The sequence below is a fragment of the Cervus canadensis genome, chromosome 6, assembly GCF_019320065.1.
Source record: "Cervus canadensis isolate Bull #8, Minnesota chromosome 6, ASM1932006v1, whole genome shotgun sequence".
Taxonomy (NCBI): Eukaryota; Metazoa; Chordata; class Mammalia; order Artiodactyla; family Cervidae; genus Cervus; species Cervus canadensis.
In genome coordinates this window covers 81988945-82006017 of record NC_057391.1, presented here as the reverse complement: position 1 = coordinate 82006017, position 17073 = coordinate 81988945, and the positions used below count along the sequence as shown (strand labels likewise).

The 17073-nt window shown below is 50.1% G+C and overlaps 1 protein-coding gene across 1 annotated transcript in view; it reads right to left on the bottom strand.

The window, feature by feature from the left end:
- The window catches only part of IFT43 (intraflagellar transport 43), a 106012-nt gene that overhangs the window by 29980 nt on the left and 58959 nt on the right, over nt 1–17073 (bottom strand). The window contains exons 4-5 of the mRNA XM_043472609.1: nt 1236–1268; nt 534–580 (exon numbers count right to left, since the gene is read on the bottom strand). Coding sequence (XP_043328544.1) covers nt 534–580; nt 1236–1268 — 80 coding nt within the window. The remainder of the gene's footprint in view (nt 1–533; nt 581–1235; nt 1269–17073) is intronic.

Below are 17073 nucleotides of genomic sequence, written 5' to 3'. Positions count from 1 at the left end.
TCACTTAGCCCTGTGACCACAGGCAACTCAATCTCTCTGTACTTTAGCTTCCTCAAATATAAAAGGGGGATAATAACAGTACTACCTCGGAGGGCTGCTATGAAAATGAAATGCTTTAGCATCTATAAATTGGGAGAACAGTGCCTGAGACATAATAAAGAGCTAGTAAGTACCAGCTACTATTGCTGTGGGGGTGGTCATTACAGAGGAGGTTTGCCCAGGAGGTTGTGGGCTCATGGAGAAACAATACCTGAGTCAGAGAGGGTGGGATGGAAAGGGAAGACAGTTCAGAGGAGGTGATGCTTCCGGCTGAGTGCTGAAGGATGAGGAGGATTAATGGATAAGGAAGTGGGGAGGGACCCCAGGCAGGGGCGGCAGCACTCGGCCAGGCACAGAGATGCAACTGACAGGCTAGGACGAGGCCACAGGGATGTGTCCAGTAAAGCCTGCAGCAAGTGGCACCTTGCTGTAGCCCAGGAGATGCTCTGGGATGTCTCTGGAAGCCCTTCTGACTTCCTCCACGGGCATCTTACCTCCTCCGTCATCTGATCTATCCAGGCTCTGCTCTCTGAGGCGGCGGCTGCCCCCCAAAAAGAAGGAAAAGAAAGGAGGAAGTGAGTTTCAAACACAGTAAGGAACAACCTATTACATTTTGACTGCTTCCATTCCTTTTCCTAGGTGAAAATGTCTCTGGACCCACCTTCCTCCAGCAGCCCGGTCAGACCTGCTTCATCAGTCGGTCTGCGCACGGCGCACAAGCTGTACCATCCCATCAGCAGCATCACACCAACTGCGAAGGGATGCTCCTCCCATCCCATAGGTGTGAGCCCGGTGGCCCTACCTGCACACTCCGTCTTCACCTAGAAACCTGCCTTTTTTCTCTTTGATATGTCTGGGGAGGAGGCTAGGATTAGAAGGCTGGTGTTACTTCTGCCCATCTGCGTCGATAAAGCAGAACCTAAGGGCCAGTACTGTTGACACCTGAATGTACCATCTAAGAACCAGAGGGTGGGAGACAGGACATGGGCATTGACGCCAGAGTCCAGCCCTTCAGCTGCAGAAGCAGCATTCGCTGAGCCCTTGACTAGCGCTCCGATCTCCTGCCCGAGCCCAGCCCGCTCCCTATTGTCTATTTTCAGATGCTACATTCAAGAAAGGCTGAATTGATGAGGACCACACAGACCGCATGGCTGACTAGGGTCACACAGGATGCCATAAGAATACTGGAAACATACTCTTCTATTTCTTTAGAAGCCCTCCTTCTTGACCTGAAAAAGAGAGAGAGACAAAGTTTATGAGAACCTGCTAGTCTCTGCACTGGTGTGGCACGCTGGCGGGGTGTTTCAATACTGGGGTAAAATGAGAATAACTCAAGTGATCTATTTGTCTGGATTCCTCTTTATAGACCAAGGCCCACAACCGATGAGAGACAATGACGGTAATGCCTTCTTATGTCCTTTTTTCAGCATGTCTCCCCATTAAGTTGTTGAGCTCAAGTGCTTAAATTGAAGGAGAAGCTTAAAACTCAAAAGCAGTGTGGATGATACCGTGCCTTCTTTTTCTTTCAACAATGAACTGATCAATTTACAGGAGCACACTCTTAGGACTGAGGCCGTGGGTCTCGTTTGGAGCTGTTGTGCTAACACATGAAGCTCCCCGTGAGCAGAAGGGGATGAACCAGCTGTGCAGTTCAAGCCTGACTTCTTGCCTCCCCCACTGGAAGGACCGCAAGGCCCTGTGAGTGATGGTGGCCTATTCACATGCTTATGTGAGGCCCGGGTTCTCCAGCCTGAACGTGTGTTAGAATCATCTGGGAAGCTTGTCAGACATGCGGATCGCTGGGCCCAGCAGTGAGAGATTTCTGGATCAGCTGTCTAGGGGAGGGGGAATACATCTTAACTTTAACGGTCTTCAGCCTTTAGCCAGTCTTACTTAGAAGACTTAAGACCACCATTTCTCAGAGGCTCAGTAGTGACCTGCTTGGATTAGAATTCCTGGGAGCTTGAGTGTGCATTACACGGAGATTACTTTTCTGTATGTGTGACGATCTCTGTCATAACAGAGTATTTGTTTTTTTTATGAATTCTTTTGAGTCAGAGATCAATCACCATGATCAGTGCGGGCACAGGGTGACGGCGATGCCATAATGGCTGGATGCCTGAGAAGTCCCTCCCCAGGAAAAGTGACCTCGGAACCAACCGGCACCTTCTGCAAAAACGCAAATAATTCTCCCCAAGAGGGGAACGGGAAAGTAAGCCCTGGGACCACTGCCCCTGACTGTCGTGGTGAAGTTGAACACTATAAACCCGCTGTCCGAAGGACCTGGTCCTCTGTCACCAGCAGCAGGAGGGCTTGGATGGAAACCGGGATCAGAGGGGAGGAACAGACTACAGGAGGGTGGTCTCCCAGGCCAGCGCCTTCTCACTCTACAGAAGGGGCAGTGCCATCTCTGGTTACCCTCAGGAGTCTTAACAGAATCGTTCCTTCCGAAGCCCTGTGCCAGGGGAAGCAGCAGCAGTGACTCGGTCAGAAGGAAACCATAACGATAAGGCTACTCTTCAGGGGAAGGCTGATTAATTGCCATTTATTCACTCATCATCTGAATCGGTGTAATTGCTGGTGAGCCCACGTCCTGCTCCGTCCCACTCTCGGGGTAGCCCAGGATCTTCGAGCATCTTGTTGCCTCCTGCAGGGAAGGAGTTGGAACTAGAGACCACGGTCCCCAGGGATGGAGGGCGGGGATGTCCTCAGGTGGCATTCTGTCTGTCTCTCCATCTCTCCTGCCAGAAATAGCAGGTTCTGGGTGAGCTTTCTGTTTGGGAGATGGAAAGCCTAGTGGGAACCTGGGTGGGGCCCCAGAGAAACGGCATGAAACCCTGCCTGTAGAACAAGGGGCCACTTTCAGGCTGTACCCGAGCTTCAGGTAAGTTTGGGCCACGCCACAACACTGCTGATTTTGATTTGGTTTCATTTTGTTCTGTTTTCACATGAATTTGGTGTCCAAATTGGTATATTTTGTACTAAAAAAAAAAAATCTGGATTTCTGAGTTCTTCAAATATGAACCCTGGCAATACTGCACTTACACTCCCTTAAGGAAAACTCGGGGAAGCTGGGCTGTGCCCAACCCTCTCCCCACTGGGAGCCTGAGTTCCGCCCTCTTAGAACTGGGGGGTCCCTACTAGCTGAGGCTGGGAAAGATTGAAGGCAGGAGGAGAAGGGGACGACAGAAGATGAGATGGCTGGATGGCATCACTGACTCCATGGACATGAGTCTGAGTAACCTCCAGGAGCTAGGGATGGACAGGGAGGCCTGGTGTGTTACAGTCCGTGGGGTCACAGAGTCGGACACGACTGAGCTGAACTGAACTAGGTGTTCATCATGAACCTGCGGTGCCAGTTTTCCAACAGAAGTGAAGGAGCAGGTGAAGTATTTCCTGCAGCTGCTGCGCAGTTACCAAAAGTGAGAAAGCAAAAGGCAGTGGGACGCACGCTTCAGGAAAACAGGCAGAGGGTTCCTTTCTTTACAGAACTGTGACTATGCAAATAACTTCTGTACCTCAGTGATAAAATTTAAGGTGCTCTTCTGAAATAATCCTCACTTCACAGATTTACTATACCTGCCCAGTCGGTCCCCAGTGGCACCTCAGGCCATGCGGTGACGTTGAATCCAGCACAAGGATTTTCAAGCCACAGGTCGTCACCCATTAGTGAGCCGTGAAACCCATTTAGAGGATCATCACCAGCCTTTCTTTTTTAATCTTTCTTTTTGTTCAATAGCAAAGAATAGTGAAGAGAGTGTATTGCAAATCGTAAAGATAAATATCACGTAAGTTTTTTTTTTAGGTTTATATATATAGGTATACCCTGTCATGATGTAGAGTATTTTTAAAATTGCTAGTGACAGGTTAAAAAAAAAAATGAAAACATGGTGTTCTATCACTGCCCAGTAGGTAACCGGAGAAGGAAGGACGTGGGGCTGCAGTCCTGTCTTTCCCAGGCTGTGTGGGTGGGTGGAGGCTGACGGAGGAGACAGAGGTTCTGGGTCATCTCTTCCTCGCAGACACATTTCCGGGGACACGGTGTGAGCTGGTCCAACCCTGAGGCGGGAGGACTGCAGAGCGGCAGCCAGCTCCGCCCCGGGCTTCTGGTCACTCATCGCCCTTGTAGCTTCCCCAGAAGTGCTGTGAGACGGTTTGGGAACCTGGCAACTATCATACTGGTGAGCCCACTGTGTAGAGACCCAGCACGCTCTGGGATCGTCAGGGACTCTCGTGTCTATCAGCATCAGTGCTGGACATGAGGCAGCCGCAGGCTCCAGGAGCACCATGTCACACAGACTGGGACCAAGGGCGCCACGTGCTTCTGTCCACGTCACAGAGCCGGTGGGCAGTGAGGCTGAAACGAGACTCCCCATCTCCCACCTGCCACCCTAGATTCCAAACACGCTGCCCCGAGCCCTTGCAAAAGCAGGTACCCGCTAATTCTTAGCTGTCCCTGGGGCTCCCCAAGCGATGCTTGGACTTACTGGGCTCACATGTTTTCCATATTTACAGGAGACAACAGACAGCTCATTGAAAGCTTGAGAGAACCCTTTACACGAGGAGTTCTTAACCAGTGGACCACAAGAGAATCACCCCTGGGAAGCTTTTGCAGTGTCCATGTGCTAGGCATCACCCCAGGCCCCCTGAGGGAGTAATTTCTAGAAGAGGAACCCAGTCATGGACGTGAGAATCACTGCCTGAAACCTTATGTCAGAGAGCAGGCTGAACTTGCTAGCTGCTAAGCAGCAGGAGGTAAGCCTTTTTGCCTCGTCCTTCCGAGTCGCCTGCTTTCTCCTCTGTGTGTTAGTCGCTCAGTCGTGTCCAACTCTTTGTGACCCCATGGACTAGAGCCCACCAGACTCCTCTATCCATGGAATTCTCCAGGCAAGAATCCTGGAGTGGATAGCCATTCCCTTCTTCAGGGGATCTTCCCAACCCAGGGATCGAACGTGGGTCTCCTGCACTGCGGGCAGATTCTTTACCACCTGAGCCACCAGGGAAGCCCTTCCTCCTAACACAAGTGACAGGCTGAGGGGAGGAAGGAAATGGCCTCACGGACTAAAGGTTCCATTCCCAAGTGACCCTGGACTGGCTTTCCCGAGACTCAGCTGGGATTCCCTGGTGTTCAAAAGCTCAGCAGGTGCCCTCCACCCGGGGAGGCCCAGAAGCAATTCAGATCCGATTAGAGATGCTTGTTCAATATTCAAAATGTAAAACACAGAGGTTGCTGAACCAGCACTTTGAAAAGTTAATTAAATGCCAGGTTTCTTTTTAAGAGCTACTCCATCACTTGCTGATTGCTTTGGCCATTTTGCAGAATGGAGCTTTAACTCCGGACAATGAGAGCACATGTTCTCCCTCACCTCCCACCTTGGGGAGACAGGGTGACGGGAATAAGGGCACCCTGGTCTCCTGCTCTGCAGAGAGCGACGGCTGGATCTGGTCGGTAACTTGCCAAGAAGGGGAACCATGGCCCTCTCTGTGTGGAGATTTTCAAGTCACTAAGATTGCTCAGCTTCACATGAAGCTGTCTGCTCTTTAAACACTGAGTTCCCAAGTGGAGACTTGAAGGTTAGGGGCATTGTCCGGTTTTCCCTACTTTACTTTATTTAAAAATTATTTTTATTTGTTTTTATCTTTTGGCTGTGCCACACAGCATGTGGGATCTTAGTTCCCTGACTAGGGATCGAACCTGTGTCCCCTGCGTTGGAAGAGAGGAGTCTTAACCACTGGACCAACAGAAAAGTCCCCTGGTTTTTCCCTACTTTCTTTAAAGCCCAGCCCTCCAGCTCCACACTCAATCGGTCCCCTCCTGGCATTCACCTCTGTTTCTCCACCATCCACACTAGGTGTTTCCTCCTCAGCTCCACACATTCACCCTCAATTCTCAGGGAAAAGACCCTTCCCAGGCCCTCGCCCCCACAGACCTGTAAGGCTGATGACTGATGATAGCAACAATTAACATTTATAGAGCTTGCTGGGTGCTAGGCACTCTTATTTATATATCAGTGTTATATAACACTATATAAGCATTACACATTTACATATTACCTTATTTATCTATCACATTATCTTCTTTAATATGCTCCCTTTTATAGATGAGGAGCCTGGAGCTCAGAGAAGTAAAGTTAATTTCACTAAAGTCACCCAGCTGGAAAGTGATTGGGCCAGAATGCAAATTCCAGTTCTTAACCCCTACGTGATACAGGCATGCAGGCAGCTCTACTGACCAGGGGAAGGGCTCATTCTACATTCTGCTTCAAATTCAATTCACACTTTCCATGATGAGACGAGCATATAAGACTGTAAGACTTTCGCCTTAGAGTAGCAAGGCAGCTTCGTGCCATGGGGTAGTTAATGTTGGCCTAATTATTCTGACTGTTCGTGTATTTTTATTTACAACCTGACAGCTCACGTAATGGCAGACAGGAGACCCCATCTAGCCAGGTCACCCTTCCCTCCATGTTCTCACCTTTCCAAACTTCCTCTGCTCAGATGCAATTCCTTTCTTTTGACATTTAGAGACCACGCTGACATGCACTGGAAATGATTTTGGTCAGCAGAGGACAAGCTTGATGGCTTCCGGCACATCTCATGCCTGCAGCCACACAGAACCATGGCCCGATACCGGATGCTCGGTTTCACCCTGGGGCTCAGCGGCAGAGAAGGACCTCAATGTGAAAACCCTCCCCGCCTGTGCGGCCCATCTCCTCTGCCTGCCCTCCTGCATCAGGCAGGCCTCAGCTGCTGCCTACACGGGTCACGTGCTGAAGGGTGAAAGGCGGCCCTAATGTAGACATCATCTCAGTTAAAATGTTGCTCTCGAGTTTAATGGAATACCGCAGAGATCTAAATGGAGATAAAGTACCACGGCTCAGAGAACAGCCAGGATGCTATCTTTATGCAGCATGACAATGTTCAGTGGTTAATTAGACACCGTTAACCTATTTTAGCAGGGGACATAACTGGGATAAATGGGGGGAAGTGTCCTTGAAGTCTCTTAATATCCATAGCACATATTGGACCCTAGACTCACCTCCCTGCTGCAAGACAGCACAGGCTTAAAATAGATCAAAGAGTTAGACATGGAAGTGCCCAGTGGAAGACGCTCTATCAGCCCACCCCACCTGGGCCACGGCCTCTAACCAGCGAGGGATGTGAAGGGTTTGGACAAGTGGTTACTAGTGCAACTTGTTGCCCATGAGAGAAGTGCTAAAGCCACCGTAGGGGGCTTACAGGGCTCCCATGATAAAAAGAAGAAACTCTGCAGCCAGGGACCAAATTCGTAAATACTTAGCAAGGGCAAGAGCAGGAGTGAGAGACCAGCTAAAGTGAAGCTAAAGCTACCTTATATTTTCAAAACATATCACTCCTCTGGAGGAAAGGCAGGCAAAATACCACTTTCTTGCGAGGTTTTCAACTGTCATAATTCTTAAATGTCCAATAAAAATCTCACAAACCTCGCTGAGGTCAGTTTTACCAAGATGTGAGAGAGGGGAAGTCATTTGTCCCAGATCATATAACACATCACCAGTACATCCAACATCGAGGCTCTACTTTATAAACTGTATGACCCAGCAAATGAGCCTTCACAGCAAAAACCCGAATCTGAGCAGACGAGAAATTTTCCATTGTAATCTCACCTACCAGCTCCATTCAGCATTAGGCAGTGGACCGCTAAACTGGGGTCTCTCTGCTCTAAGTGTCCCCCACCTACAATACTGATTAACAACCAGATAGTTCTCATGAACTGAAGATTTCTTCGGCTAAAAGATTTCTTCTCATTGAAAATCTCTCCTGAAAGTTGAAACCCCCACTCTTTCCCCCGGGTTCCTAATTCTTGCCATTCATGCATTTAGTGTCTAGAATGTTTTTCGAGGCATTGTTCGTTTTCCTTTCTTTTTAAAAACAAACACGAACTCCCCCAGCACCCAAATTCTGGCACTTTGGAATTTTATATCACCTTACTGTACAGTTAGCTCCTACTGGCATTATCAGCAAACAAGGTGTCTAGTAGAAAGACAAAAACCTCCAAATCCTATCTGTAGATTCCCAAGCCCTACCAAGTGGAAGGGATGGGGAATTACACGGCAATTCCTGGGTGAAGTCTGCCCCCTGCTGGTCAGATTCAAAACAACATCTTTGTTCCAAGTCAAACTTGAAAGAAGCATATCCATCAGGAAGAAAAAAAAAGATTGAAATATACAGAAGCAGTCTTAGTAGCTAAAAAATAATTATGGGAACATATAATATGCATATGCTTGATATGAATAAACCAAAAAGTTGAAGAGCTCACACCTCTAGATCTTAGGTACCTTGAATGAACACTTATTCAGAAAAAACGGCGGGTGTTGGGATCTGCGGATCTTTTGCTCAGGATTTTACAATTGGACTGCATAAAAAGGACATTATAGAGATGGCAGTAATGCCTCCAGAATTCTTACCTCCCGCAGTGCCTGAAAGACTGCCGCCACCCTGCCACCTGCGCATCTTGTAGGTATGTAAGAGGAAGTAAGAGACCAGGAGATGCCAAAGCAACTTCATTACAGCCCCAAAGTGAGGTGGACACACAGCTGGAACTAGAAATCAACAATTCCTCACCTACTGCTGCTTCTATTACGGCCCAGATTTAACAGAACAAGTGTGTTGATCACTCAATTGTATCTGACTCTTGTGACCCCATGGACTGTAGCCCACCAGGCTCCTCTGTCCATGGGATTCTCCAGGCAAGAGTACTGGAGTGCACAGTCATTCCCTTCTCCAGGGGATCTTCCCAACCCAGGGATCAAACCTGGGTCTCCCACACTGCAGGCAGACTCTTTACTGCCCGAGCCACCCGGGAAGCCCAAAAGAGCAAGTGAGCTCAGAGCAAAACATCATGGCAGCGCTAAAGACAGAACTACTCCTTCCAGCTGGGTGACGCCGGAGAGACTCCCTAGGAAACGTGCTTGAGACTGGCAGGAAAGTCGCAGGAGGAAAAAACCTGAATAAGGGCAGGAGGCGTAAGAGGGCCAGGTGTGCTCAGAGAACTGCAGGGCAGCTGGTGCAGCTGAAATACAAAGGGTGGTGGCTGAGAAAGGGAAGGGCGGAGGAACTGGCTGGACGTGCTGACGGACTGGAACAAGATGCTCTTCCACGCAGGTATCAACCCCAGAAACACAGATGCTGACACCGCTCAGGGCTGGAACGGGGGGCTACACATTTTCATTGGGCTCCTTCCTTCCCCTTCAGGTTACTAAGACAATTGAGAGAGGGCACAATGTAGGCCACCTACCACATATCTGGCAACACAAAAGCAGCTTTTGTTAAGTGGGAGACGCTCAGTCATCCTTCCTGCTGGAGAAGGATGGGGAGGAAAAACCTCTGGGAAGAAGTGCTGCCGAAACATCTGCCACGCTCACATGCCACCCTCACGTATTCTGTTGTAAGTGGACTTCCTGCAACTACTTTATACGTTGACTCCTTACTTTTACTTTAATTTCCTTAAAAGAAAACTTTACATTCTCAATGGAAATTCTGCATTACCAACCATAGAGAAGGTAGTTACAAAAAAACATCACAGCTTAAACAAAACACAACTTTATTACAGCTACATATTGCTATTTGCCAAAGACTGAGCCTATGGCATATTTCTCCTTTGTTAAAAAGGTAGATTAGCAAGGTTAGAAAGGTATTAAGGAAATACGAGGTGCAAACTGAGACTTTCCTGCTGATATAACTGGAGGGGACTGAAAGCCAATGGGAGAGACAGCAACTTTGAGACGTAGGGCTGGTCTCTGGGAAATGTGGCCACAAGGATGAAGAGTGAAATGACACAGGCTGTGGTAACCAAAACAAGTGGAAATGACGGCTCCACAAGTCATTTTTGTTGTTGTTCAGTTGCTCAGTCGTGTCCGACTCTTTGTGACCCCACGGGCTGCAGCATGCCAGCCTTCTTGTCCTTCACCATCTCCTGGAGCCTGCTCAAACTCATGTCCATTGTGTCAGTGATGCCATCCAACCATCTTGTCCTCTGTCATCCCTTCTTCTGCCTTCTATCTTTCCCAGCATCATGGTCTTTTCCAATGAGTTGGCTCTTTATATCAGTTGGCCAAAGTACTAGAGCTTCAGCATCAGTCCTTCCAATGAATCTTCAGGGTTGATTTCCTTTAGAATTGACTGGTTTGATCTCCCTGCAGTCCCAGGGACTCTAAAGAGTCTTTTCCAGCACCATAGTTGAAAAATCATCAATTCTTCGGTGCTCAGCCTTCTTTCTGGTCCAATTCTCACATCCATACATGACTACTGGAGAAACCATAGCTTTGACTATATGGACCTTGGTCAACAAAGTCAGGGGGCAAACTTTCATCAGTTCAGTTCAGTTTAGTCACTCAGTCGTGTCTGACTCTGCGACCCCATGAACTGCAGCACACCAGGCATCCCTGTCCATCACCAACTCCCGGAGTCCACCCAAACCCATGTCCAACGAGTCAGTGATGCCATCCAACCATCTCATCCTCTGTCGTCCCCTTTCTCCTCCTGCCCTCAATCTTTCCCAGCATCAGGGTCTTTTCAAATGACTCAGCTCTTCACATCAGGTGGCCAAAGTATTGGAGTTTCAGCTTCAACATCAGTCCTTCCAATGAACATCCAGGACTGATCTCCTTTAGGATGGACTGGTTGGATCTCCTTGCAGTCCAAGGGACTCTCAAAAGTCTTCTCCAACACCACAGTTCAAAAGCATCAATTCTTCGGCACTCAGCCTTCTTTATAGTCCAACTCTCACATCCATACATGACCACGGGAAAAAGCATAGCCTTGACTAGATGGATCTTTGTTGGCAAAATAATGTCTCTGCCTTTTAATATGCTGTCCAGGTTGGTCATAACTTTCCTTCCAAGGAGTAAGCATCTTTTAATTTCATGGCTGCAATCACCATCCGCAGTGATTTTGGAGCCCAGAAAAATAAAGTCAGCCACTGTTTCCACTGTCTCCCCATCTATTTCCCATGAAGTGATGGGACCAGATGCCATGATCTTCGTTTCATCAGTGCTTCTGAAAACCTTTATTTCAGTCCATTTAAAAAAAAACTAGAGTTGATTTACACTGAATGGGTTGTATCTTTTACTTCTCCTAGAATTTTCTTCTCCATAATAAAGCAACTGGTAGAGACTTCCTTTTAGTCACTCACTAGTTGTTTTCTGTCTTTCCGTTGCATCCTGAGGTCCCCCATAGGCCCGCAATCACACTGGGACTCCCCCAGTGAGAAGCTACCCACATGGAAGGTGGTGCGGCGGCACCTGCCCCTAGAGGTGGCCCCCCTCCACTGCTGGTGTGCAAGGCCCTCCCGCGGCCTGGCAGGGTACTGCGTGGGGCAGCCTGTTGGAAGGCTCAGGATCCAACCCAGGGACTCCCAAGTACAGAACCGAGGATACTCAGGCACTTCTCAATATGGCCTCTTGTGCGATGACCGCTGGGAAACCAGGAGAAAGAGGCCTAGCCCCCAGTAACCAGCGGTGGTGAGGGTAGACGGGACAAAAAGTAAAACCACCAGAAGACCCATCAGACCAGAAAAGAACCGAGCTTATAAGAAAGGGGTTCTATATCGTGTGCATAAATTATACCTACGTCTGCCCAGGCTGCGGCTTCGACAATGAAAACTGCTTTCAGTTACTTCTCAATAAAGAACTAAAAAGAGAAGGGAAAAGGCAGGTATGATGTTCACAGATGCATTTTATTTTTGAGAGACTGAATCCATCAAAGGGAGAACAAGGAGATCATGTATGCCAGGAGAATTCTAACCAATGGCGGGCGCCCCCATCGCTCCCTCCTGGCTTTCAGCCGGCTCACTCTGCGAAGCGGCACATCCCCCTTTAGCAGACGGGCTGGCTCAGGGGACACAACTTCTTTTCCTTGAAAGTTTTTTTTTTTTGGTTCAGTAAGATTGCTTCATATGATCAACATCTCATTTCTGCGAGGGTCCCGGAGGACCACAGTAAAGACGGGTTTTATTCTCACAGACGCGCTGTTGCACAAATAGTGTAGCGCACGGCCTTTTCATGAACTTGAGGTGGATGCCTGCCGCTCTCCAGGTTTGAGAATGGCATGGCTGCAGAGCGAGAGGCACATTCTGTTACACTAATTAGCTGGACGACCTTGGGCGGCGGGGCAAGGTGACATCTGCCGGCTTTTCTAAGTCTTAAGATTCTACCCCCGAGCCACTTAACCACCCCAGGCCTCATTTTCTCCATCTCCAAACCGAAGGGGCCCCACCTCGTGACCTCCCAGGTCCCCCCTCGGCTCTGTGAATGACACTGACCCTGCCTCTACTGGCCCCCACCCCCAGTCTGTTCCCATGAAAACCATTTCCTACTCTGACAACCTCCCCAGCTGCCCCTTTCCCACAACTGGTTTATGTGCTCAGCCGCTAGGTCGTGCCGACTCTGCGACCCCACAGACCGTCACCCACCAGGCTCCTGTGACCATGGGATTTTCCAGGCAAAAAATACTGGAGTGGGGTTGCCATTTCCTTCTCCGGGGGAATCTTCCCAATCTCCACAACTGGTTTAACCCAGCCCTAAAATTTCAATCTCTGTCATGTGCTGGTTTGGAGATTACCAAAGTCAACATATGGGGAAAACAAAACCAAAGCGGAAATGGGAGGAAGGGAGGAGGAGGGCAGGGAAAGAGGAAGGGAACAGCAGGAAAGGAAGCGGGGAGACCCTTCTCCCTTATTCAGTCATTTCTAGAGACAACAATAACGCAAACTCTCTTCCTACTGAAGAATTTAAGACATTTTCCTCCTTGGTCCTCCCTTCCCTTTTCTGGTGCGCTGTCACTTCGGCCATGTCTGACTCTGCAGCCCTAGGGAGCATACCCCACCAGGCTCCTCTGTCCGTGGGATGCTCCAGGCAAGAACACTGGAGTGGTGGCCATACCCTCCTCTAGGGGATCTTCCCGACTCAGGGACTGAACTCGCATCTCCGGCATTGCCGGTGGGTTCTTTACCCACTGAGCCCACCTGGGAAGCCCTCTTTTCTTGAAGAAGTGAAGTGAAGTCACTCAGTCGTGTCTGCCTCTTTGTGACCCCATGGACTGTAGCCCACCAGGCTCCTCTGTCCGTGGGATGCTCCAGGCAAGAATACTGGAGTGGGTTGCCATTTCCTTCTCCAGGAGATCTTCCCGACCCAGGGATCGAAGCTGGGTCTCCCGCATTGCAGGCAGATTCTTTACCGTCTGAGCCACCAGGGAAGCCTCTTTTCTTAGGTGTTGTCAAAACCTGCCACACTCTCCCAGCGTCACAGGCAACCTTTACCTTCCCTTCCCACTCCTCTGCTAACCACCCCGGTGGCTCTCTTTCTCCTGACTATGACTCCTTTCTACTTCCTTTTCCTCTAAGCAGTGGGAGAGAAGGACCTGATGACCCTCTGGACCTCCGAACAGGGCACCTCAGAAATCAACGCTCTGCTCTCCCGGTCCCGGAGGGCTGGAGGCCCCGGGACTCAGCTGGCTGAGTACCAGCTCTGGAGTCAGAGGGTTCGAAGCTGAGCATCACCATTCACTGGCTGTGTGCTCTTGGGCAAGTCACTTAAACTCTGCAAAACTGGTGATAGTACCACATTTCGCTTCACGGGGTTGTTACTGGAATCATGTAAGTTAATTTGCATCAAGTATTTAGCACAGTACTTGTCACAGAGGATGAGACGGGGAACAGCCATTGCTACTGCCATTATAATCATAATGAGGATGCTTTTCACTCTGGTCTCCACTCTCTGTGCTCAAGACACTGTCTTTCTCCTCCTCAATGCTATAACTGAACCCCTGCCCAGAGATGGGTGCCGGCTAGGTGTGCACAGCCATTGCTTCATACTTTCTGCTCCTAACCCCCTCACTCCCCCGCTTCCCACTGCTGCCTCTGGCTCAACCTGTTGGGAACCCCTCAGCCAACATGCCGGGCAGCCAACCCTGGAGGAATGAGACACACCCACCCTCCCCAGCTGGCCAGCTGCCTGCCATCTACACACACCCCCGTCCCCACGCCAGCTGCCCACCACTTCCCACGACGCTGACTCGGTCTCCAGGCTCATCCTCAGCCTTCTCAGTGCACACCCTTCTCGCGCTATCCATCTCCTGCGTTTCACTTTCTCTGCCTCTTGGCTCCCTTCCTTCACATCAGCCACTTTTGTTTATCCCTGTCTCAAAAGCAACTTTTTCTGCCTTTTGAGTCCTTTCCAAACGATTCCCCACTTCTAAGAAGAAGCTTCCAGCATTAGGTGAGACTGTTTTTATGCTCCTTAGCACACCTGACTCTCTACATCACATGACACAGTCTCAGAAAGAATCCCAAACCAGTGATTTCTGTCTCTCGGCCTGATGGGGTCGACCAGAGAAAACAACATGGTGCCTACTCAGAACTCATGTCCTCGTCCTCTCAACTCAAACCCTAATTCTGCTTTAGTTGGTAATGAGCCTAACTAAAAATATTCCACTCCCCAGCCTCTTCTGCACTGAGGGGTGAGCATATACATTCCTGATCGATGAGAAAGGTGCAGCAGTCCCTGGAAAGCATATTCTACCCCCTCACCTCCAAAAGACAAATTCTTGCTAGGAAAGAACCCTTTGTCTTCTCCTCCATATCATCCACCATTCTTCTTGCCTGGAAAACAGAGGTGAGGTCTGGAGGTACAGCAGCCATTATACCACTATGAGGCATGTGCATGATGACAAAGGCCCACATGTGAAGGATGGTGGGCAGGAAGATGGAAAGAGTTCCATCCCTGCTTTTACCACGGAGCTGCCACATCAGCCCTGGACCTCCTATTTTCTGAGATAAATCTCTTTGCATTTGGATCTCTGCTAATACAGTTCTCTGCTGCTTGCCAATGCAGGAGCCTCAGGAGATAGGATTTCGATCCCTGGGTTGGGAAGATCCCCTGGAGGAGGAAATGACAACCCACTCCAGTATTCTTGCTGTGATAATGCCATGGACAGAAAAGCCTGGTGGGCTAAAGTCCATGAGGTCACAAAGAGTGGGACACAACAGAGTGACTGAGCACACATGTACGCCACTGCTTGCAGATGAATTCAACCTCAGATGAATTCAACCTCACTAATACAACAAAACTGATGGCAAATGAGAAGTCATTCCAGGTGAGGAGGAACACATATCCTATGGAAAAACCACCCTCATGAAATCATAATTAGGTAACCTTAATAAATAGTCTCATAAGAGAAAGCAATGATTTGAAATGGATACAAGAAGAGAGCAATTCACAGGAAATGGATGAGTGACACCACCAAAATCTGCCAGAAAATAAAGGGATGTCAAACTCAAGGGGAAAGCTGAACAGGCCTCTCCGCAACTCCATCCAGCCTAGAGAGAAGGAGCACGCACCATACAGAGTGGAGCTGGGGCAGTCCTTAAGAGGAGGCCTCTGTGGGAGAAACGGGTGACGTTTTACATCTGCAAATACCCCAAGATGGTGCCACATCAGAAAGGCATTCAGAAGAGGTGTGATCGTGTGTCCCTTGCACCACCGGTCACAGCTGTCAACACGTGCAAGGCTCCTGGTAAAGCACATGCCTGGAACTCACGGCCCTGCATGCAGGCCTTCTCTACCTTGTCCACCCACTTTCTTCACTCCTCCAGGCAGGCCACGGGCTTCCGTTTCCCCTGGGCTCTGCCCACTCCAAGCACACAGGGGCACATCCAGGCCCCCTCCTCTGGCCCCTGTGCCTGGGAGGCCTGCCGCGGCTGGGGGGTCTGTCGACTGTTCCATTTCAAGGCCGTGGTTTATGCACCGAGATGATTTGTCTTGAGCGGCTGTCCAGAAAGCACAGTTCAGACGGGCAGACACTCTTCCCAGGTTGTGCAGGGCCTTAGAGACCATTCGGCTCTAATGCTGCAGAGACAGCCGCACCATGGCGTGGAGCTGGGAGCACCAGGAAAAGCTGGACCGCCCCACTCTCTCCCAGACAGAGCTCGGTGGGAAGAAATCCCGGGGCCACAGGCCCTGAACATGGGGGATTTCCCAGGATCGTGACATCCTACAGCTGAACGGGGGAGCTTCGAGATCATCTAGTCCACACCCCTTGGGAACCTCAGCCCAAAGAGTCCACATGACCCGCCTGTGCCAGGGTCACAGGGGAGTGGGTGACAGGCAGGGCGATGGGACTAGACCACGGGCAGATGTTTCGACTTCCAACAGGCACAGGGCGGGGGAGGGTAGGAAGGAGTGACCCCCGGAAGGAGGGTGATGGGGAGGGGGGAGTCTGGGGAAGGTGGGCACAGGAAACAGCCTCCCAGGCAGATGCCTGCCTTCATTTCATGAGTGCTTGGAGCACCTGCTCTGGGCTGAGAGCCCATGGACCACTCTGCCCTCGGCCCTGGCAGGAGTCACGGATGAAAGCTGTAACTAGAACCAGCTCCCGAGCTGGCTGCCTGGGGATGGATCCAGTTCTTGGAGGGCACAGCAAGCTTAGAAAGAATGAATGCCTAACTGAACTGAACCATGAGCCTAACTAGGCCTGTTGACGGTGTGACTGGCGTGACCTGGGCCTGTGTAGACTGCATCCTTTGCGCTCACCATCTCTGTGGGCAGGCGACTGTGGGTCACATGTTCACTGCGTGCTGCTCTGCCCTCAGGGAACATCCGCTGAGACTCCAGCCAGTGCAAACACACAACGCCAAGGGTCAAGGGCATGAAATGGAAGGTGGCAAGGCCCCAGAGGAAGAGCATGACCCATGGTCAGACTCACCTGGTTCAAATCCTGCCGGGCTCTTCCTGGCTGTGTGACCGTGAGCGGGTTAGTCCGCCTTTCTGAAGTCTTGTTTCCTCGTCTTTTAGTGGGGATAATAAGAGAACCTATCTAATGGAGGGGGGTGGCTTTGAGGATAAATTAAGACAACTGTGCTTAGCACAGTAGCCAGGGCAAAAGCCACAGTCAATGTTGTGTGTGTGTGTTTCCCCTTCCATGGAAGAGGGGTGGGCACGACATGTGGGTTGTCCACACACGGTTCTGCAGTGTGGCCCCAGAAGGTGGACTCTGGGT